This window comes from Dasypus novemcinctus, chromosome 3 (genome assembly GCF_030445035.2).
Source record: "Dasypus novemcinctus isolate mDasNov1 chromosome 3, mDasNov1.1.hap2, whole genome shotgun sequence".
NCBI lineage: Eukaryota > Metazoa > Chordata > Mammalia > Cingulata > Dasypodidae > Dasypus > Dasypus novemcinctus.
In genome coordinates this window covers 78,045,767-78,068,323 of record NC_080675.1, presented here as the reverse complement: position 1 = coordinate 78,068,323, position 22,557 = coordinate 78,045,767, and the positions used below count along the sequence as shown (strand labels likewise).

Below are 22,557 nucleotides of genomic sequence, written 5' to 3'. Positions count from 1 at the left end.
ATTTATCTAATAGTAATTCAACATCTGCCATGTGCAGACCCTATAATAAGCGTAGGGATACAGTGATGAACAAATAGCCTTGGCAATTAATAATCTCTCATGAGTGTGGTTAGTATTAGGCAGTCATTGAGTCTCCGAACATGGAAAAAGAGTGCTTCTGGACCTGTAAAGCTCGAGACTAGATGCTAGAAACTGGAACATTGTCACTCCCATCTCTGAGGGACTAGCTGGTGTCTTTACGAAGCCTTCATTCTGTTTTGCTAACTGTAGTACTAATTCTGTATTAATTTGTGAAAGGGAAAGTCATTTATTTTACATTGGTGAACCTTGCTATTATTCTGATGAATTTCATTTCAAAGAATAAGTGCAGAAAAACTTAAAATTGTCTGTTTCTGATTATGGTAACAAATGTAACTGAAGTGTTAGTACCAAGGAAGATACACACACACACACACACATATTCTCTGAAATTTTTTCTGAAGTAAACTTTAATGACATACAGTGAAGCATTTTATGATGTATGAAATCGTTACAATCAGGTGATTGCTTTCCTCACAAATCCCAAGATAAATATCTATAAAATGAATGTTTTCATAAATTGTGTTGAAAAACCAGTGCTGTCCATCTGGCAAAGATACACTTAACTCCAAGTTTTACTTAAAAAGCCAAAGTACTTACCATATGTCTCAATAATTTTAAGGTAAAATTTATTTGAAATGAGATGTCTGGGACACATACACCATATCCAGTTGCCCAAAAGTTCATCTGTTAACCATTGTTCTGGCAGGGAGCATTGCCTTTTTATAAGTAGAGACTAACCCAGTTTTGTAAAGCTCAACTTTTAAAAAAAAATATGACTTTAACGTTGATAAGTCTTAATCCTTTTAAAGTTTAAATTGTCTCCAATATGTAATATTAAGGAAAAATATTCCAGGAAAAACTTTAATTATAATTTACTTTATTTACACATGTAAAACACTGAACAACTGAATATATTATTCCAAGGAGACAAAGTGACTTTCCTTTTGAACAGGAACTCCCCTCTGTTTACTTAGGCAATCTTTTATCAAGTGAAGCCATTTCATAATTCAATTCAGCCCTTTTGTGCACTTTAGTGAACTTTTTCCAGATTCTCTGCTGTGATTCAGATTGCTATAATGAAATTTGTATTGAAGTAATAAAATAAAATCACAAAAACAATAACAGCAAAGAAGGTGAATTTGTAAAATATGTTTTAAAGCTTTGTTTTCTGAATTCTAGACCTAAATTAATCCTACTAAATTAGCACTTTGATATAATATAAAAGTTTGGTTTTTGTGTATGTATATTTATGTTGATTATTTTATCATAATTTTTAAACTCAGTTACAATCTTAACCTGCTAAGTAAATAAAGTATATAAGTTGCCTCTTCTTGTCTTTCAGGAATATTGGGACTACAAATTGAATGATGCATGTGAAAAAAAACATTATGTTATTAGTTGGAAAAGACATCTTTTAATCTAAGTTTTGTTATCATTGTTATAGAAAGACAAAGCTGTATTTGATGTTTTCACTAGTATAGGGGAGGGAAGCAACACTGGTAAGAGTCACTGTCAGTACTAGTAAGAGTTCTTTTGTCCGAGAGGACATACCAAAAAAAGTGATCAGATTCAGTTTATTCTCCACTGGATGTCCTGCCAGATCTCTGTGTTCCTATCCAGAGACTGGAACAAGCAATATTTGAACCTCCCCAGGTGTGTGGTTAAAAGGTTGAAATCAGAGTAGTGGAAGCAATAATTTTGTAAGATCCACAATAGAGGATTTTAACAAAAGAGATTGAGGGATAATATGAAGTTAGCACGCAAATAAATGTGTTATACAACAACCATATACAATGAAATATAGTGTATTACATGACTCTGCTCATTTGATATTGGGAATGATTTGGGAAGAAAGGTTTTTCTACATTTCCTCTCTCTTCTCTTTTCCTTCCATCCATCTTTCTTTAACAATTATTGTTCCAAAGGAAAATTTCTGAATTGTTTGAGAGAAGGTCCAACGTATTTTGTGACTGATACAGTGTAATTACATGAATTTCGTTCACTACTATGCTTTTTGTGTAATCTCCTCATTAGAGATTGCCTTACCAGAAAAAAAAATTCACAAATTCATAAAGATTTTGAAGAGATTAATACATCTAATTACAATAAAAATGATGCTAAATTTATGAATTAAAATTCTTAGTGTCATGTTTCATCCACAATTATGTCTCACAATTTGTTGTGAGATATTTTAATGCTGAAACTGTTTCTACAGTCTATTTTCACTTGGTGGGAAGACATTCAATGCTTACCTTCACAGCTCTTTTTGGTGTTTCAGCCAAGATGGGTGGCAGAATTCCCTTGTAGAAACCAAACAACCTGTACAGTAATAAAAGATTTTCATATAAATTAAATGAGGTAATTGGGAAACAGGTAATTCTGTCTTTGTTTAGAGATAAAGCAACTAATCCTAAAGTATTCTCAATTATTTAGTGTCCCACACTAATCATGAAGGTTTCCTTCATTTTAATTTTGAGGTGGAAAGATTATGAACTCTACATTTATCAGCATTATGATATTCAGAAGATGAATAAATGATATTAAGACAGGAATCTCTTACCATTGCTAAACTTACTGTTGTTAAACATGACCATGAGCTGTACATTAAAGATGAAGTTGATCCTCCTCACTCTAAGAAATCTTGATTTTTTTCTCAGTTGTGTGAAAGGTAGCTTCAAACTATTTACAATCTTGTATATGTTCCCTTGTGGTAACCAAAATGAGGTTAGGGTTACACCTGAGCCCATTAGACTGAAACTTTCTGAGGCTCACAAGGTGATGAAATACTAAATTTTAGCTTTATTAACACAAAGAAATGAACACACTCTGGCAATGGTTACCAGTGCTTCCAGCCATCAGGGAGGATTGGCTGTAAATATATATTGCTGACAGAGGAACTGCCAAACTCCCTTTCCTATAGGTGATCCACAGGGCATAGAGGCAGCTTGTGTTGCAAATGTTGAGGGACCCCTGGTCACACATTCAGAAATTTTTACGCAACGATAAGAATGACCGTATGTGCTACGACAAGATTTATAAAAGCTGTCACTTATTTCTTATTAAATTATAGGATGCAAAATTTCAAATTTCTGTACCCTGGATTTTTGTATACATGTAACACCCTCATTTTAAAAAAGTTTATTGAGGGAAGCGGCTGTGGCTCAATCAGTTGGGCTCCTGTCTACCATATGGGAGGCCCTGGGTTCACGTCCCAGGGCCTCCTTGTGAAGGCAGGCTCGCCCGCATGCTGTGGAAAACCGCCAGCCAGGGCACCATGGAGGGCCACCTGGCCCGCAAGTGCCACAGAGTGCTAACTCAGCAAGGTGACGAAACAAAAAAGGGAGACAAGTAAAAACACAGAAGAGCACACAGCGAATGGACACAGAGAGCAGACAAGAAGCAAGTCGCAAGAAGGGGGAATTAAAAAAAAAGTTTATTGAAGTATATCATTCAGACATTAACATACATACACAATAAATATATAGTAGTAGTTATGAACTTAAAAAACTTAAAAAACAAATATACGTAACATCATACAGGTCTCTCATACCTCACTCTACCACCAGTACTTCACATTGTTGTGAAACATTTTAAACTAATGATGAAAGAGCATCCTCAAAATATTACCACTAACCAAAGTATCTTACTTTTGGTATATTAATATTTCTTTAAGTATATTTTTATTACAGATATTGTGAGCTTACAAAACAATCATGCGTGTGTGTAGAATTCCTATGCAACACCCCTCTATTAACACAACACACCATGGTGGAACATTTGTTACAGATTATGAGATAATTTTGTCAGACCATTACCACTAACCATGGTCCATAGCATACATTTCGCATACTTTTTCCATAGTCTCCCATTATCAATACAGCACGCTTTTGGCATATATGCATGATTATTACCGTATTGCTGTTAACTACAGTCCACTGGTCACTCCAGGTGTATTTTTCTCATGCTTCTCCACATTCTTACCACCCTGCAATTGTGACGTGCATCTGTTCTAGCTCGCAACACCCTCATTTTAAACCTGAAAATGTATAACTGTAGAGAATATTATCATTATTTTCTGAAGCACTCAGTTTTTCTGATAAGCCCGTAGTGGCTAAGAAGAGAAAGAACCTATCCCTAATTTAGGACAGCCGTTTAACATAGGGATGGAACCTCTCCCATTGATTCCCCACACTTCACTCTGACTTCCTTAAAGTGGGTTCCCCTTCCATCTGTGCCCCTGGAACAAGAAAGTTAGAGCTCATTCAGACTAATAACTGTGCTACCCAACCCAGCATGGTATTCTCTTTCTCTTCCTTGGATTCACCAGCTTACATCACACCCTTCAGTGAGGCAAGTAAAGAGTTTGTCTTACAGCTCCTAAATTGTTAGCTCTCTGAAAATAGGACTGCTTTTCACATCTGAAGTTCTTTAGGGTAATTTCCCCAGAGCCTTTCCAACAGGTGAAAGCAACAAAGAAAGATATATTTTTGGCCCAGTATTAATACAAGGAAGGAATTCTAATAGAGCTATCTAAAGATAAGAATGGGCTCTCCTGAAAAGTGGTGAAATTCCCCTTTACATTACATGGTCAAGCAGTGTGGATGGTCATTTGTCATGGGGGCTAGAGATGGGATGTGTAACAGCAATGGATGGATTTGAAGGTCCCCAAGGTTGGTCTTTCCAACACTCAGATTTTGTTATTTTAAGAAAAAGAACAAGAAGACACGAGCAAGTTCTCTTGGAAGAAATGACCTTTACCTTACTTCAAAATTTGCCTAAAGTATAGCACTGGTTCTCTGGAAGAGGACTGAAGTCTTGTAAGTAACACAGAAGGTCCTCATTTTAAAAGTGATGGGAGAAGATATTAAAGAAAAGTATAAGGCTGAAGGGAGAAGAGAGGCAGCTGGAGAACCATAAGGATTCAGTGTGAATCCTTCTGCTTCATGTTGGTGATGCTTCCTTGATGCTCCCTTCTTCCCTTCCCTCTGCTTGCTACTTTCATGGACAATCATTCCATCCCCTCTCATTTCACCATTCTGAGTTTTCTCAATAGTGAATGAAAAGTTTTAACTGGAAATTCTCAGGGACTATAGGCAGCCTTTGCTGGCAAATAGAAAGCTTAAACCATCTATTTCTTGGCATTGTTTTCATGGATTCTCACAGTATATCCATGCAATTATGACGTCTATGGAATGGTCAGGCTAGCACCCTTTCTTCTGAGAACTTCTACCACCCAGTTTTCTTCAAAACCGCTAGAATCAACTTGTTAGTACCATATGATACTTCTACAGGCAGCAGTTGATTGGACACCTTACCCCAATGGATCTAGAGAATATTTTACCTCTTTGCTCTGTTTAATTTGTCGATGGGTGTGCATCTGATCCAAGCTGGACCTCTCAGAGATTTTTCTCCAGTATTTGGAAGTGGAACTGAAAAAGTCAGTCTTGCTTTGTGTGATTAAAAGTTTAAGATATAAAGCTAGGACACCATCAGTAGCCATGTTTATAGTCATTTGGAGAAAGCCAATTTGCAGTGTTAAAAGAAGGAAGTCACCATTTAAGGAAACACAGAGCAAGATGGAGATGTCGTGGTGCTGTTTGTGACCCTGGTTCAAGTGGTTTTAAAGACTACTTAACATCTTTACCCTTCCTGAATATTGTTATTTCACTTTGCCTTTCAGTCTATGAGATACTCAATAACATTTCTAATAAATCTGTGTTTTTTTTTAAAAAAATTAAATAGGTTTGAGTTGGGTTTATTATTTACAACTCAGAGTCCTGGATACATAAAGTAAACCTCATGGCCTTTACAACCTACATGGCCACTACAGGGCTTCTTTGCCCTGTCTTCTCACTGAAGAGCCTTTTGTCAGTTAAGATCGGCCCTGGAACCAATCAGAAGTATCACATACCAAGAAGCCAGTAAGAGAATGCAGGCAAGAAGAACTCAAGCCAATGAACGATTTTTCTGACTTAATTAGATAATTATTGAATGTTTTTCTATTTCAAATTATGATATACAGATTCTAAAATACAAAAAGGAATTGTAATGTTTTATAAGGGAGATTAATTTTCTTTTCTGCTAAAGAACTGATGCTTATATTCATATAAACTGTTCATTTTGCCAACTTTTTCTGCCTTCATGTAATCCTGTTTGTTTATTTATTTAATTATTTTAAAAGAAGCTTTAGATTATGTAAATGCATAAAAATATAGGGGATTCCCATATTCCCCAGCCCCTCCCCCTCTCACACTTTTTCCCATTAACATTTTTCATTAGTGTAGTATGTTTGTTACAATTGATGAACACAATATTGAAGCATTGCTACTATCTGTAGACTATAGTTTACATAAGTTTACACTCTGCTCCACACAATTTTATAGATTATGACAAAATGGATAATGGCTTATATCTGTCATTGCAATGTCATTCAGGACAACTCCAATGTCCCAAAATTGCCCCCATGTTATACCTATTCTTCCCACTCCTTCCCCTCAAATCCTCTGGTGGCCACTGCCTTTATATTAATGATAAAAGTTCTTCCATTGCTAGAATAATAATATAAATTTATAATAGAATAATAATAAGTCTACTTTAGCCCATTGTTCATTCTTCAGTCTTAAGGATTTTGGGATGGTGATGCCCACTCTATTTCTAATTGAGAAGAGGCTTAGATCCCATGGGGCAGAGGGATGGAACTATCTTGATTGCAGGTGCAGACACTCTCTGTTCCTTGGGCTGGTCATTGTCAATCATCATCTCCTTGTCAATTGTCCTGGGTGAGTCCAATGAACTGGCGAGTAGGTGTTGCAGCTCTGCTGAGATCCATGGCTTAAATGGCACATGAACAGACCAAAGATTTAAGTCTTTCAGACATACATTTAACAAGTATAGTGCTAATTACAGGTTCAGGTAAAAGGGGAAGAGTCAGTTATGTGTAGGGAAACTATAAATGAGCCTGACTCTGTTACACTGGTGAGCATAAATTTCAAAGAAAGGTTGAATTCCTGAGATTGTCTGTCCTGCTTATAATGTCTAGATGTCTCTAGAACCCTCAGGAGCCCCACTGTTTGAGGCACTATTTACTGTGGCAGTCAATGAGATCCTTCTGAGACATGCATAAGTGTAACCTATGGAATGACCTCCCAACTCACTTTGAAATCTCTTAGCCATAAAAACTTATTTGTATTTAATATTTCCCCTTTTTGGTCAAGGTCTTCTCCGGATGTGTTGCCTGTTGGCACTTGGTAATAATCTCTCTGTGTCAGGGAGGCTCATCCCTGGGAGTCATGTCCCATGCTGGTGTGGGGTGGGGGAAAGGAGGTAGTGTGTTTACATGCTGAGTTTGGCTTAGAGAGAGGCCATATTTGAACAACAAGTAGGCTTTTGGGAGGTAACTTTCAGGCCACACAAAATACTAGGCTAGGCTTCAATTTCACAAGAAAAGGTTCATAAATACAATCATCAATAACAAGGACCTAGCATAATGACCTGTCTTCCTTCACTATGCACTGCCCATGTACTCAGGGGATTCTTGCCATCCTATTAGAGAATGTAGCAGGACTTCCCAGGATGGGAATTCAATATTGTTTTGGTTATTGTGTGGGTCTCCACCCATCAAGACAATGCTCCATGAACACTTGAACATATTCACAGGCCTTGAGGCATGCCCCAGGTACACCCCTCCCCACACATCCCCCATCACTGATATCTGGCACCAGTGATCCTCCCCTGCCACAGTTGTGACCCTCTTGTGATCCAAAACTTCTCCAAAAATGAAGCAAAAAAATATATAACTAAGTAAAATTAATAAGAACATAAAATAATAATTTAAAAAATAAATAAAATATAAAAATTAAAAAATTTGAAATAAAATAAAAAATTTTAATACACTGTCTTTCATCACTATAAGATCTGTTATCTTGTATGTACAGTGACAATTTCTTCCATATGCTCCTCCAGTGTCTCATTTTTTTCATTTTATCTTCAAAGAAGCTTTAGATTACAGAAAAGTCACATAGAAAATATAGGGGATTCCCATATATACAATGCCCTCCCCTGTTTCCACTCTCCTATATTAGTAACATTTTATATGCAGACAGTATATTTGTTACAATTGATGTACAAATATTGAAGCATTGTTACTAACATTAGTCAGTGGTTTACATTATGGTTTACATTTTGTACCAAACACATTTATAAGTTTTGACAAAATTTAAAATGGCCTGTATCTGTTATTGCAAGATCATGAAGAACAAATTCTTTAATGCCCTAAAATGCCCTTTGTTCCATCTATTCAATTTTTTCTCCCCTCCCCTCAGAACTTATGGAAACCACTAAGATTCAATTTTTGAAGAATAAGATTCATGGTTACTTGCAATAATACTGAGGGCTTGACATACTAGACTGTTTTCTTTTATTAGGTATGCCTACATTCTTGAGACATTCTTGTCCCTTTAATTGAGAACACAGCAGGACTCCCAAGGATGGGAGTTTAATATTTTCTTCCTTATTGTGTGGGTCTCCTACCACTGAGATAACACACTATGACAAGGTGAGCACTTACATATTCCACAGAAGCATGCCCCAGGTATGCCCTATCCCACATATCCCTCCAAACCCGAGGCCCTGTATCAGAAATCCTCCCCTGTCATATTTGCCAAAAGAACATTCCCACTGTTGCAGTTTTAACCACAGATCTTCAAATCCCCAGAGTTCACCTCTCCTCCCTCCAATTCTCCTCCCAGTTTCATTAACAGTCCAACCCAACACCCCCAAACCACTTCTCCTTACAGACCAGCAACACTGAACCAATCACATAACTGCACCACTCTCATGCCCATCCACACCCTTTCGTCTTATCATAGATTTTGCCCATGTGGGCATCGACTCACCACCATCTACTCCCTTTCTGTCTCCTGCCTGTTAACCTATCTTCCAGACTCTAGCTCTGTGAGTCTGCTCAATTTGCTTAAGTCACACCAGTGAGGTCATGCAATATTTGTCCTTCAGTGACTGACTGACTTCACTCAACATAAGGTCTTCAAGAGTCATCCATATTATGCCATGTGTTAATACTGCTTTCCTTTTTACAGCTGAGTAATATTGCATTGCATGTATATACTATAATTTGCTTACCCATTCCTTTGTTGAAAGGCATTTGGGTCACTTCCTACTTTTGGCAATAGAGAATAATGCTCCTATGAACACTGGTGTGCACACATCTGTTCATGTCCCTGCTTTCAATTCTGGGTATATACCCAGCAGTGGGATTGTTGGATCATATTGCAGTTCTATAGTTAACTTCCTGAGGAATGGCCAAACTGTCCTCCACAGTGACTGTACCATTCTACATCCCCACCAGCAGTGGATAAGTGTTCCTTTTCCTCCACATTCTCTCTAACACTTTTAGTCCTCTGTTGTTTTTTTAATTCAGTCTAATAGAAAGTGTGATTTTAAACATTTATGTAACCGTGCTTACTACTGACAGAGAGCTAGAGCTCTAGTTTGGTTTGATGTTTTTACCCACATCAAACAAAATGGAGAAATCTTTGAAAGAGGCACGAAAACCAATGCAACATCTCTCATAAAATTGTAGCATGAACTATGTCTTGTTTCTCAAAGTTGTTACTTCTAAAAGTTATGAGTTTGTTTACAATTATCCTGTGTGGGAAAATGTTAACTTGGATGTATATGGCATTTTGTTACTATTATGAGTAAAAGTGCTCAACACTTATTGAATGCTTATGTACTAGCCCCTCTCATAAGAATAAATGTGTATAGGGATATGTACATATACCAATCTCGCTCAATTCTCACAACAATCCTTTGAATGAGATATGATTATTTTCTTCATTTTTCAGGTTAGGACTAATGTCACATCACTGCCTGATGGGGTACAGCGAATCAAATCAAGTTCTTTCATCTCCATTGTCCATGTTCTTGATCACTGGGAGATACGGTATTACAGTTTTTCTTGAAATAAAGCTATTTCTAATAAACTTTTCTGTTGCAATAATATTTTGTCATTTCTTATTTTAGGAGAAGGCATAAAAGGCAATTAAAAACCAGATCTCTATTCCCATTTCCATTCAATTCTATTTTACCATAAGGTGGAACACTAGCTGAATAACTGAAAGATTGGGTTACTGAACAATATAATTTTTGTGAAAGCTTTAAGAGTGTTGATAAAATATTTTCTAGTTGGATCAGAATGTGGTAAGAGGCATACCAGTATAGTTCTGTCAGTGTGATAGAAAGAAAATGCTTACTTCAGTAATATAACATACTGAAATATTGATATTAAATATTAAAAATAAAAACTATTATCTAAAGAGTTGGTAGAGAGCACTGTGAGTTGCTAACCGAATAGAGATACACCTCCCAAAATTCTATCTTGTTCATAGGGGGCAGAATCCTGGTTTGATGCAGGTGCTTAACATCCTGAACTCTGGGAGGAGCCCAGGGGGTGAAGCAATGTTGCTGAAGTTCATCCTGGCTGTCTCATTTCCTTGCTAGTGACAGGGTTAGATATGGATATATGACCCAAACCAAGTCCCTGGGACCAGCGGAGAAGTCTGTTGGAAGTCTCAGATTTCCCTCCTAAAGAAACAGAGCACTTGAAAAGAAAAGTCCCTCTTTGCTAGATATTGTCCTAGCTGCATAAGATGTCTGTAGGCTGCAGCCAAATGAGACATCATTGCCCACATGCTATGGATGGCTGAGCAGAAAGATGGATAGGACTTGCGCCTTGACATTGTTAGATTGTTTGGCTACTGAACTAACCAATCCTGGCATCCTGCCTCCAGATTTCTGGTTATGTGAAATTATTATTTATTATTAGTATTTAACTACTTGAACTGCTTTTGATTATATCTTCTGTTAACCCACAGCCAAAAATGTTCTGATACAAATATTCTTTAGCATCCCCATTTCTAAAAAAGTCTTATATTTTAATCCTGAAGTCATAATTATTTTGAAGATAATTGTTAAATGTTAAGGAAAGCATTTAGACAGAGTTTGTGAGGACAATTTTTAAAAACAGTTTTAGATCCTTTCTCACAGGGCATCAGGCTTTAAACCACTATCTCATTAGTATGATTTCCTGTGAGAGAACTCCATACCTCGGATAGAGCTTGCAGACGCCAGCAAACCAAAGTGGTACAGTAAATATGAGAATGGGGTACCAAGTCTCCCATGCCATTAAATCATGATGGTTAATATATTAATGAGAATTATTGCTCAGAAACGTTAGTAGACACAGAGTGCTACAATATTGGATCACATTTGTTTTTAATTGTATAATCAAAATGAGGTCTTGTAATACTTATGTACATCTATAAAATGAAGATCAAAAACTACATTGCATGTGTTCTTCTCAAAGACACAGCTCACACACAGCTTATTTGAAATACAGATTTGTGCCAAAGCCTACAAAATAATTTTACCCCTCATTTCCCCCCACCCCCATTTTTTAAGTGCGAAACTATTTAACATATGGATGACTCCAAGGTCATATAACAACCAAGGAAAAGATGCTGATTGCATGGAAGCAAGGAAATGTGGAATTTCCTGTGAGCTCTAGCATGTGTCCAGCTTTGGTGTTACAGAAAGTCAAACCTTCCCAGAAGCTTTCCTGCTGTCTCCCATTAATAAGCTCCAATTTTAGGTTACCCAGTTTTAAGGCCCAAATTTTAGATATCCATAGAGACCAGACAGATCCTTAATTAAACATCTCATAGCTGACAACATCTTTAGTCCGTTTGGATAGGTGGAAACAAAAGTTACTTGCTTTAAGTTAACTACTGCAATCTGAAGGCTTTGTGGTAAAAAGAGGGTAGACAGGGGAGAACTTAACATTCTCAATGTTTGTCTCAGTAAAGAAACCAAAACTGAGTGGGAAAATCGTGCTCCATCTGAGTTATCCCTTTGTTGGTTTTGCTGTTATTTTTATAATTTAATATGTAGAAAATACTGGTTTGAAAATCATTTGTACCATAGAGTTGGACTGCTCCAACAAGCAGGCTGGAAAACTTTCTAAGTTGCTGGACTTAGTATAAGTCTTTGGTGTAAGAAGCAGCAACATGGGCTGTTCTCTTGGAGAAAAGAAGCATTGGAGCCACGTCACAGCTGACCTTTAGAGGGTGTCAATCCTTTGTTTATTGTAGAAAAGTTATCATAAGACTCAATGGATAAATTAATGAGAAAATGAGTATGAGGAAACCATGAAGGAAATACCTTCCTGCTGAAGAGAGGAAAAAAATGTACAAATCTGTCGCCTGTGGAAACTGGGACTCCCCCTGGTTGTCAGAAGTGAAGCGCTGACAGTCAGAATCCAAGTCCAGGGACCGTCACACTGGAAATGCCAGGAGAGATATACACATTATCCTACCCTAAAAAGACCAGTTAAAGAAATAATTTCCAAGCTGAAAACCCATTTTCAAAGCCACCCTGCAGCTTGCTCATGCACAGCATGAGAAGGATGCTTTCACCTGAGTCCCACTCTGCCCAAAACCTGGCATTCAGCAAGCGTCCTGAGCAGCAATAATACTCACCGGTGAAGCATGAAATAGGAGCGACAGGGAAAGGGACATCAGATCCCCAGTTGGGGAAATTGGAAAGCATTAACATGTCTGTGTACCTAACAGAGCACAATTACTACATTTTATTTTGTTTCAACAGTCAGGACCTAAATGAACATCACCATTCAGTTCCTTTCTGGGCAATGATCCAAGCTCATCTTTGGTAAAGTTGATTTTGAAGCCTTATAGTCAATCATATCTTCACAATTTGTTCTTCTTTTAGGCTTCAGGCATCCTCCTGATTTCCATTTCTTGTTTGGAAGCCTTGAGTCATCTGTTCTGGCAACATGACCAACCCAAATCAGTCATTTTCTCCAAATTATATTGAAATAGGGATCTTGTTAGTTTGTTGTTTTCTTCCTTCTTTCTTTCACATAATTTTCCCTTTAAGAGTCTCCTAATACAAAGCTGATTGAAGGCATACAATATTCTCTTTCTTCTGCTGCTTTCAAATCCAAGTTTCTTATCCACATAGTATGGCTCTATAATTAAAACAATGAGGGCCGCACTCAACCCTGGATTCTGAATGCACAGCTCCCATTGCTCACTGGCTCGCTTGTCCCAGGGCAGAATTCTAGCCCTGACACTACACCTTTAGAGCATTATTCAGACATCACTTACACTCCACAAGTCTCAGCGGTTCACAGGCTCCCAATGAAGTGGGGTTTCATGGCTCTGTTATTTGAATTATGTAGAATTTGTAATCTGAAGTTCACAAAATTGAATGCATCTTGGGCCATTTTCATTTAGGCAGAGGATAGAGGGAAAACTACGTATCTTTCAAAGGGGGAGAAAAACAGCTCAAAAAGAGTATATGATGCAGATTCTCCTTGTAAAAGCGGCAAATGAACTCCAAGGAAGTGCAACATAGGGAATGCGTTAGCTTACATTCATAGACAAAACCTTTCCCTTCTGGATTCATATCAGGTCTTTAGGCACAAACAATAGAATTACTATTATTCTTTATTGAGAATTCACTGCATTAATTTTCTTCTTATGACCACTGGATATGTTTGCTATCCCCAAACAATACCACTTTCATTATATGCTGTGTGAAAGCATTCTTCATGTTTTCCTGAACACACACTTTTAACTGAACTTTCAACATGATTTTTACCAGGACGATTAAACATTGCTGATATGTCTAAAATAAACTAAAACTTTATTTTCTAAGATACAAAAAATTAGTGTAGCTGTCAGTGTCATTTAGGAGATAGGTCTATGGCTCCATTCCCTGGAAAGTTGGCAGGGTATCTGATGCACTAAACATGTCTGGCAGTCCAGTCCACAGAAGACATTAATGTGATATAAGAAGCAGAAACCCTGATGGAAAACGCTAAGAAAATGGGAAAAAGATATTTGAGAAGCAACTACACTGGTAAATAATATTGGTAAAATGTGGATCTTTATTGCTCCATAAGTCTGCTAAGTAAAAAGTCTTATTTGTAACTGACTACATGATAAGTGTATTAATTTTCAGTGACAGCAGATTACCTGGTTTATAAAGATGAACACAATTACACAGAAATGGGAATCAATCAAGAGCAGTGTTGCACTCAAGCGCATGGCACTCAAGCGCAGGAGGAAAAAGGACTCCAAAAACAAAACAAAACTCTGTTTCTTGGGCTGGGACTGAAAGCCAGGGAAGACGACTACCCGATTGTGAAGTCAAAAGTCTTTTGCCAGTGAGCTCTGCCAAAGAAACCCTGCTGAGGGAATTCTAGTTGCTCCATTCTCTCTTCAGTCCCCTTTTACTTTCCTTCTCTGGTCCTGATTTTTGTCCTTCCCCTTCAAGAAATAACTACCATTCAGTCATTCACTAGCTCATTCTTTCAATATCCCTTATACAAAGCATTTGGATAAATACTCTTTTCTAGGGTCAAATGTTGATACAGTAGTCCCATTGTCCCCAAATCAACTAAGACCTTAACTTCTCTAAGCAGCCTCCTCTGAGATGGTAGATAAAATCTTGATATCGTACCTCCCTGCATTACTTGACCAAGTGTTGCCTTTCATCCACATTATGTGCCTGGCACATAGTGGACACTCAGATAAAATCATATTGAATGTATATAAACAAAAGTGTATACTTATATGTACGTACATATACATGTGGATAGACCCATATGGCCACATATGACTCAGCATCCATAATAATAGTCTGAATGGCTTGCATATTTTTAACTGAATAGTGTGGTATTATTTACATGATTATCATATTTAATCCAGGTTATAAATTGCTTGAGAGCAGAGATGATGGCCACTCCTGTTCTTTATCACTGCCTGCTTATATTTAATATTAATTCAATGTCACAGTCAGTAAAGGCAGTATAATATGGTGGAGTGGGCACATGTGTGGGCTCTAGAGCCACACTCCTTGGGCTTGAATTCTGGCTCAGCCATGTGCTAGTTGTTTATCCAATATGGCAAACCCTTGTCATTGAAGGGGAGCAAATTAATTCCAAAGCATTACAGCTGGGCTAAGGATGATTTTCTATGCTAGCTCTCTACACAAGTGCTGATGGAAATGGTTTAGTACATTATTTCAAGTTGCCTGATTTAATTAATAGTTTAATAATTAATTAAACTGACAATTAATAAGACTGCAGCTGAGGTAGAAAGCCCAAGAATGCAGAGCTGTCCTTCAAGAATGGAACCTTACCTGAGCAGGTGACCCAGTGCCTCAGGAGTGCACACCCTGTTGTGGAATTCTGCTACAACCAATTCATACATGTTTGAGGCCAAAGATGTTAAGAATCCTAATAGTACAGAACAGGCTACTCCCAATGTGTAAGTCACATTTGGAAGTTTGTTAACTCTTTACAGCCACCAGTTACTATAGTCTTTAATTCAATTAATTTCTTGAGGTGCCCCCTAGTGGTACCAGAGTTAAATGCAGCTCAACAACCAGAGCATGTTGTAGGTTACAAATTAGTTTTGTCTAGCAGACCTTCAGTTCACTAATTTAGTCCCCAAAGGAATAGTATTATAACGTCTTGGACTGCTAACTGAATTGGGATTATTGAGGGAAACTAGAAATAATGGTAGCAATCATTGTGCTAAATGCTTTACAATAATTATCCCACTCAAATTTTTACATGAAATAGATACCATTCTCTCCATTTTATAGACAAGGATACAGAGACTCAGAGAAGGTAAGCAATTTGCCTACTAGTCATACAGCTAGTAAGTGGTGGAGCTGAGATTAGAACACAGATTTACCTGACTCCAAAATCTCAGCTCTTGAACATTATGCTTTGACTTCCATGTTCCCAGGGAGGGAGTCAGGGACAAGTCCATTTGGAAACTGCATTCTACCTTCTGGCTCTATTGTTTCTTTCATGACAGTTTCTAGTACAGGCAGAAGGTCTCTGCTTCAGGCTCTGCTTGGTCTCTAGGAGGGGCTAAAATTTCTGCTTTTGAAGGGAGAAACAGCTGAGACAGGGATTGTAGCCCCCTCTTTTTTGTCATCCACAGTCCCCTGCATCTGTTTTTAAAGTGCCTGAGTTTTTTAACTGCATATAATGATTCAAAGTCTATCTGTACATTATGGGTTTTTGGATGTGCACAGTCTTCCATAACACTTTGAAAAAATGTTTCCTTCATTCTACATTATTACCAACAAATAATTAAGGGTAAACTATTTTCCTACCTAGCTCCTTTAGTCAGGGTCCTAGAAAACTACAAGTTGGATAAACTAAGAACCTAAGACACTTGAAAAACAGTGCAGAAAACAATCTAGGACTTATTTTCTGGACATCTTCTATCTCTCACTGGTGGTTGCATAGAGTCCTATGACTTCAATTATCATGTGCATGCTGATAATTCTCCAATGTACATCTCCATTTCATCCAAGTTCTATATATGCAGATGGACCCATATAGAGACATTGACTCAGTATCCATAGCAAGAGTCTGAATGACTTGCATATTTTTAACTGAATAATGTTGTATTATTTACATGATTATACCTTGAGTCACCTCACTTGAATGTCCACTAGGCATCTCAAAATTAACATGCATAAAATGAACCCCTGATTCTTTCTCTACATACTTGCTCTTGCCACAGTAGTACCCAGCTCAGTTAATGGCAGCTCCATCTTTCCAGTTACTCAGGCCAGAAACTTTGGACTTGTCCTTGAGTCCTCACATTTTCTTATTCATCTCTATTACCCTGGCCTCAGCTCTGATCCTATCTTGCTTGAATCACTGTAATAGCGTCCTAATGGGTTTCCCTACAGTCTATTCTCAAAGCAGTGCCCGCATGGTATGATTAAAATAAAAGGTGGATCATGTCACTCCTCTGCTCCCAATCTTCTAGTGTCTTCCCATCCCCCTCACAGCAGAACTGAGCACCCTTCAAAGACCCCAGACAATCTGTTCCCATTCTACCACCTTACACCTTTCACCTCAGTTTCCACTACTCTTCCCTAGTTTCATTCCCCTCCAGGCCCTCAGGCTTTCTTCCTATTCACTGACTCAGGAACATTCCCAGTGTAGGGACTTTACACTAAGGTACCTCGCTTGGGAGCCTCTTCTCCACATACCCCACAGCTCTCTACTCACCTCCTTCAAGTCTTTGCACAAATGTTACCCTTTCAGTGAGGCTTAACCTCACCTCTGTGTTTAAAATCTTAACACTTCCACCTGAGTACTCTTATCTTTCCTCCCTGCTTTATTTTCCTCCATGGAATATATTCCCTTCAAGCATACTTTATAGATTATCTGCTTATTTTATTTACTCTCTCTTGCTTCCATTAGGATGTCAGCTTCATGAGAAAATGACAGAGGCTTGGATCTATTTTACTTACTGATGTATCCCCAGGGCTGAACACAGGGCCTGACACATAATAGGTGCTCAGTAAATATTTGTTGAATGACAGAATAAATACATTCCCACTGACTCGAATCTGAAGGCTTTATCTGGCATTTTGACTATCCCAAGATCAGTCTATTTCACTTTCCTACCAAATGTCAATTATTTCTGGTTCCTTTGGAGCCATAAAAAAGCTCTTAGTGAAGAGAGTCTGGGGCATTTGATCTGGTGAACCTCAATAAATGGCAATAGAAGAAGCCTACACTCAATGTGTGCTTACTAGATACCCAGTTGTGGTAGTAAACACCATGTTTGCCCACCCAATCCCCCTCATCCCTTTTCCATGCTGGCAGAACTTAATTCTAGTGTTCCCATCCTTCAGGCCATGTGCTCAGCGAAAGGGTACACTCTCCAGCCCTGACATGATTGGTTTTGTCACCTAGTCTTTTTCTTCTGGCTAGCAATTGGTTTAGGCACGAACATACAACTTAATCCTAACCAACAAAACTTGAGGGGACTTTTGAGAGAGATTTTCCCCCCTAATAAATAGGATTCTTGGGTGTACTCCAGAGCTACTTATTCGGAGGTGTGAGATGAAGTATAGGAATTTGCATTTTTAACATCATCCCTAATTCTGAGGCAGAAGATCCAAGAACCACACACTGGAAAACATAAAAAAACTACTCCCTTAGGGGGTTATTGACCAGGGGATGTTCTTACCCAGATGTCTATCTGTGAGGAAGCAGGCCAGGACAGGGCTGCACCAGGATCACAGTTTGTGCCCCAGCAACTTCATGACACCATCCCACTAACCTCAGCTTTCTAATCTAGAGTATCCTCACTTTTCTGAACCTGGGACTGCTAATTTCAGGTGTGCTCCCTGCTCGACAAGGCCACCTCTGGCCCCCAAGACCACAAAGCTAGAATGTCTTACCAGTCGTCACCACTGAATGAGGAGCCATGCCACATCCCTCCAACATTCGCTGGCTGGCTGGCCTGTTCCTCTGAGGGCTACTTCTTGTTTTCCTCTTCTGTTTATTTAGGAACAACCCCGAAACACTCTAAAACAGATGGCTGTCTTGACTACAGCTTCTTAAAAAAGATTAATATTCCATTCAATTTTGTCTATCAAGACTAGCAGAAATCTTGGTTGATAAAGACTGTGTTTTCACTGTTTAAACACAAGCACAAAACTGAAATGAGGGCGCTTTTCTCTCATTCTGCCAACAGTTGTGCCCTTTGCAGAACAGGTACGACAGGAAGTAGCCCCTGCTGTGAAGCAAGCAGGACCACACCTCTGGCTGTTTGAGCTGAAGAATGTAGGAAAATACTTTCCTTATGCTTTAGGGAATGAACCAACAAAGAAGTCAGGCTTCTCTGCTGTTCTGCAGGTGGTTGCTTTTTAAAGAAGCAACACTGCACTGGGAGTCTGGCTACGTATTTAGCTCCTAAAATTATTACTTAATATTACTTATTTGAAGGAAAAAAAAGCCCTGTGAATTGCATGCTAGTTTTGGTATTTATACTTCCCATGAAAGCTACTGTCTGGGGCTCTTTCATCCCAGTGAGTTCCAAATACCTTACAAAGAGTTTATTTTTAGTTACTGTTTTCAGGACCACTCATTTATCAGCAAGTGTATCCTGAGTACCTACTAGGTACCTGGTATTCATTTCCAGTAGTACATCTAGTTTGGTCATCTAAATAGCAAATACTGGGATTTCATTAATTTCAAGCCCATAAGCTAGAGAGATCCAGCCACAATATTTTATTTATCTGTGTACTTTCTCCCTGAGGCAGGAAGGGCGTACTTAGCTCCAATTTTTCAAGGAATCCAGAATAATGGAAAGGTTCCATTTACTTATCTTTGGCAAAAAATTGAACACCTGACAGAATAATTTGGATTCGATATTTAGAATGTGAACTTTTCTCTTCAGTAAATTCTTCCATCCATTCATTCAACAAGCAACTGAATATCTGCTATGGGCCAGAAATATTCCACATGCCTATGTCTTGGTGGGGGAGCCAGGCAATGAACAGGTAACAAATGAAAGAGTAAAATGATGCCAAAGAGTAAACTATTATAAGGAAAATAAGACAGGAGAGTAACTGCTTGCTATGGGGGATGCAAAGAGGTTACTGGTTCAGATCAGGTCTCCAGCGAAGGCCTCACTGAGAAGGTATCTCTTGAGTTAAGAGGATTTGTATTTAGAAGAGATATAATCTTTTGAAGTGGAGAGAAAATTTAAAATGGAGAGTTTTAGGGAAAAAGTCACTATGTCTTGAGAGAATCAATCCCAGGCATCTGTTTATAAGCTTTTGCTTTGTTCTTCATGAAAGGAGGATGGAGAAACCATGATTTCCAAGGCAGTCTTGGAATGTTCTAAAAATTAGTTCTAAAAATATTTCATGCTCTTTAGATCCACTTTTCTTTCTGTAGAGAATTTAATGTGTGGTAGTTATATACTGTTATAGCACTGAAGATTTAAAACCAATCATTTGTTTAGGCCCAGTGGAAGCAAAGTCAATATTAAGTACAGAATTATAGAATCACAGCATCTCTGGACTAGGGAGGGAATTTCAGGGTCTTTTTTTTAAAAATTTTTAAAAAATATAATTCTCTTACCGCACCCCGCCCCCCCCCACTCCCCCCTCCCCCCCCCCCCGTCCATTCATTGTGTGTTCTTCTGTGTCCACTTATATTCTTGTCATCAGCACCGGGAATCTGTGTCTCTTTTTGTTGCATCATCTTGCTTCATCAGCTCTCCATGTGTCGGTGCCACTCCTGGGTAGGCTGCACTTTTTTTCATGCTGGGCGGCTCTCCTTATGGAGCACACTCCTTGCACGTGGGGCTCCCCTACAGGGGGGACACCCCTGCGTGGCACAGTGCTCCTTGCGTGCATCAGCACTGCTTATGGGCCAGCTCATCACACGGGTCAGGAGGCCCTGGGTTTGAACCCTGAACCTCCCATGTGGTAGGTGGACACTATCCGTTGGGCCAAATCAGCTTCCCACTTCAGGGTCCTTTAGTCCTCTTCTCTAAAGCTTTGTTTCTCTCTACAATGTCCCCATCAAGTGGTCATCCAGTCCTGCCTGAATATCTCCAGATGTTGGCATCCTGCACCCTTCAGGGTGCCCATTTGAACCTGGGTCTCTGGAAAGCCCCTCCTACCTTGAGCCTGGCTCCATTTTCAGGTGATTCTCATCTGATTCTACTCAGTAGGCAATGTAGAATTAGTATAATTCCAGTTCTCTTAAGGAATTACAAACTATTTGAACACAGTTGTTGAGCACTCTGATGTCTCTATTCAAATTTCTCTTCACATGATAGCACCCCAGACCTCTCATCAATCCACCTTGGAGTCCCCAGATCAAAATCCACCATTAGTGGAGCCTGATTCGGGCACATTAGAGCAAGACAATTGCTTCTTTTTCTAAATGTTCTACTTCTTATTCATGTAGAAAAAGACCAATTCAGCACTGTTTCATGGACACCATGCTGTTGTGTGTGAGACAAATGGTTGTTGCAAACCTACTGTTCTTCCACTTCATTCAGGGTATGATAGAAGGCAAGAGTGGTGGGCAAGGATAAATATGTTCTTAATACATTGAAGGGAAGAAAGGGAGGGAAATAAGATTAATGAGGGTTGCTTAACATACATTATCTTATTTCATCTTTGTTTACAGACATGGAAACAGACTCCTGGTGTCTAAGTAACATCCACATCCACAGTTATGAAGTAACTGAGACATGTTTGAAACCCAGGCCCCTCTGATCCTCAAGTCCATAGTCTGTGTCCACTGCACCACATCATACAAAATACATATTGTGGACACTTGAAATAATTTCCAGAATGATATAAGGTGTTAGTGTGGAATATGAGAAAGACAGTGCCCAAAGAGAAAAGAGGGAGAGAGAGAGAGAGAATGATAATATAAGGAAAGGTTCATGTTAATAGCCAAGATCTTAATTATGTACTTATTCTTTGTATGCCTTCCTACAGAGTTCAAGAATGTTTATAGAAATACATTTAAATGCCAATAACACAATGTGTGAGCCACGGGGTGAGAAAATGGAATTTGAAAAAAACTAATAACATTCCATAATCATTACTGTTATCATGAAAATCATAGGTGCTGGGGAAATAATGTAGGGAAATAAAATATTTTAAATTAAAATAATATAAACTACTATCTACAATCCTAAAATGAAGATAAAAGGGAAATAAAGACTTTCCTAGCCCTTGAAAAACCCCAAATTCATGGTCTAAACTATAAGCCTGTTCATAATAAATAATAATGAATGAGAACAAATCTAACTGACTACACTTCAGAAAATCTGACATCCAATGGTTTTCATCCAGACATAGGCATGAGGTTCCCTACTCATAGATAGGAAAGCAAAGTGTGATACCTGAGAAGGATTCACCATTAATACCACCATGAAAAACCCAACATGTATTTAAAAAGTGGCATTCTGTGCATAGAACATTTCTATGAACCACACAAGCATGACGCAAGCAGCCGCGTGTGAGCACATACACATGCTCAAATACATGGTGGTTTTTCCCCTCCATCTCTGTCAGTGCCCTGAAGCAGCAATCATTGGTCCCTATGTGACCCGTACTCCCATGGGGTTGCATGGGAGCCACCAGCCAACATTCCTGGTGAAGCCTGCAGAGCTCTGCCTCTCCTCCTGGGGGCTAGGTGGATTCTATTTAGCAGGTTTGGCATCTCTACCAGGACGGCAAATGAGAGCCTGGGATTCAGGGCTGAAGTGGATTTCCTGCATGGCAGAGTCAAGTGCTTCCAACTGTCCAGCCAGATGTTTCTCTATATGGGTCTGGCAGCTCTAGCTTGGGATAGAGCAAGAATTTGGTCTGCTTTCTACACTGAAAAGTTTGATGGAATGCTGAGGTGGTGCCATCCCATAATAAAAGGGGTGGTCCTTCAGCACATCGTTCCCATTTGCCTTGGGAGTCCCTCCAAGGGGGAGAGGGGATTGAGTAAAAGTAGGTGTGTCCATCCGATCCATGCCAGAGCCTGTGGGGAGGAGAGGGGGGGTGGTGCTGAGGGAAGGT

At 38.8% G+C, this 22,557-nt stretch overlaps 1 protein-coding gene across 4 annotated transcripts in view; it reads right to left on the bottom strand.

The window, feature by feature from the left end:
• Positions 1-22,557, bottom strand: part of SLC25A21 (solute carrier family 25 member 21) — a 560,688-nt gene that overhangs the window by 70,381 nt on the left and 467,750 nt on the right. For 2 of the 4 annotated variants that reach the window (XM_004465782.5, XM_071213973.1), the window contains exon 4: positions 2,334-2,400. In XM_004465782.5, coding sequence (XP_004465839.1) covers positions 2,334-2,400 — 67 coding nt within the window. Of the gene's footprint in view, positions 1-2,333; positions 2,401-15,324; positions 15,411-18,411; positions 18,707-22,557 lie in introns of those variants that run through there. The other 2 variants (XM_071213972.1, XM_071213971.1) reach the window with 2 other exon arrangements.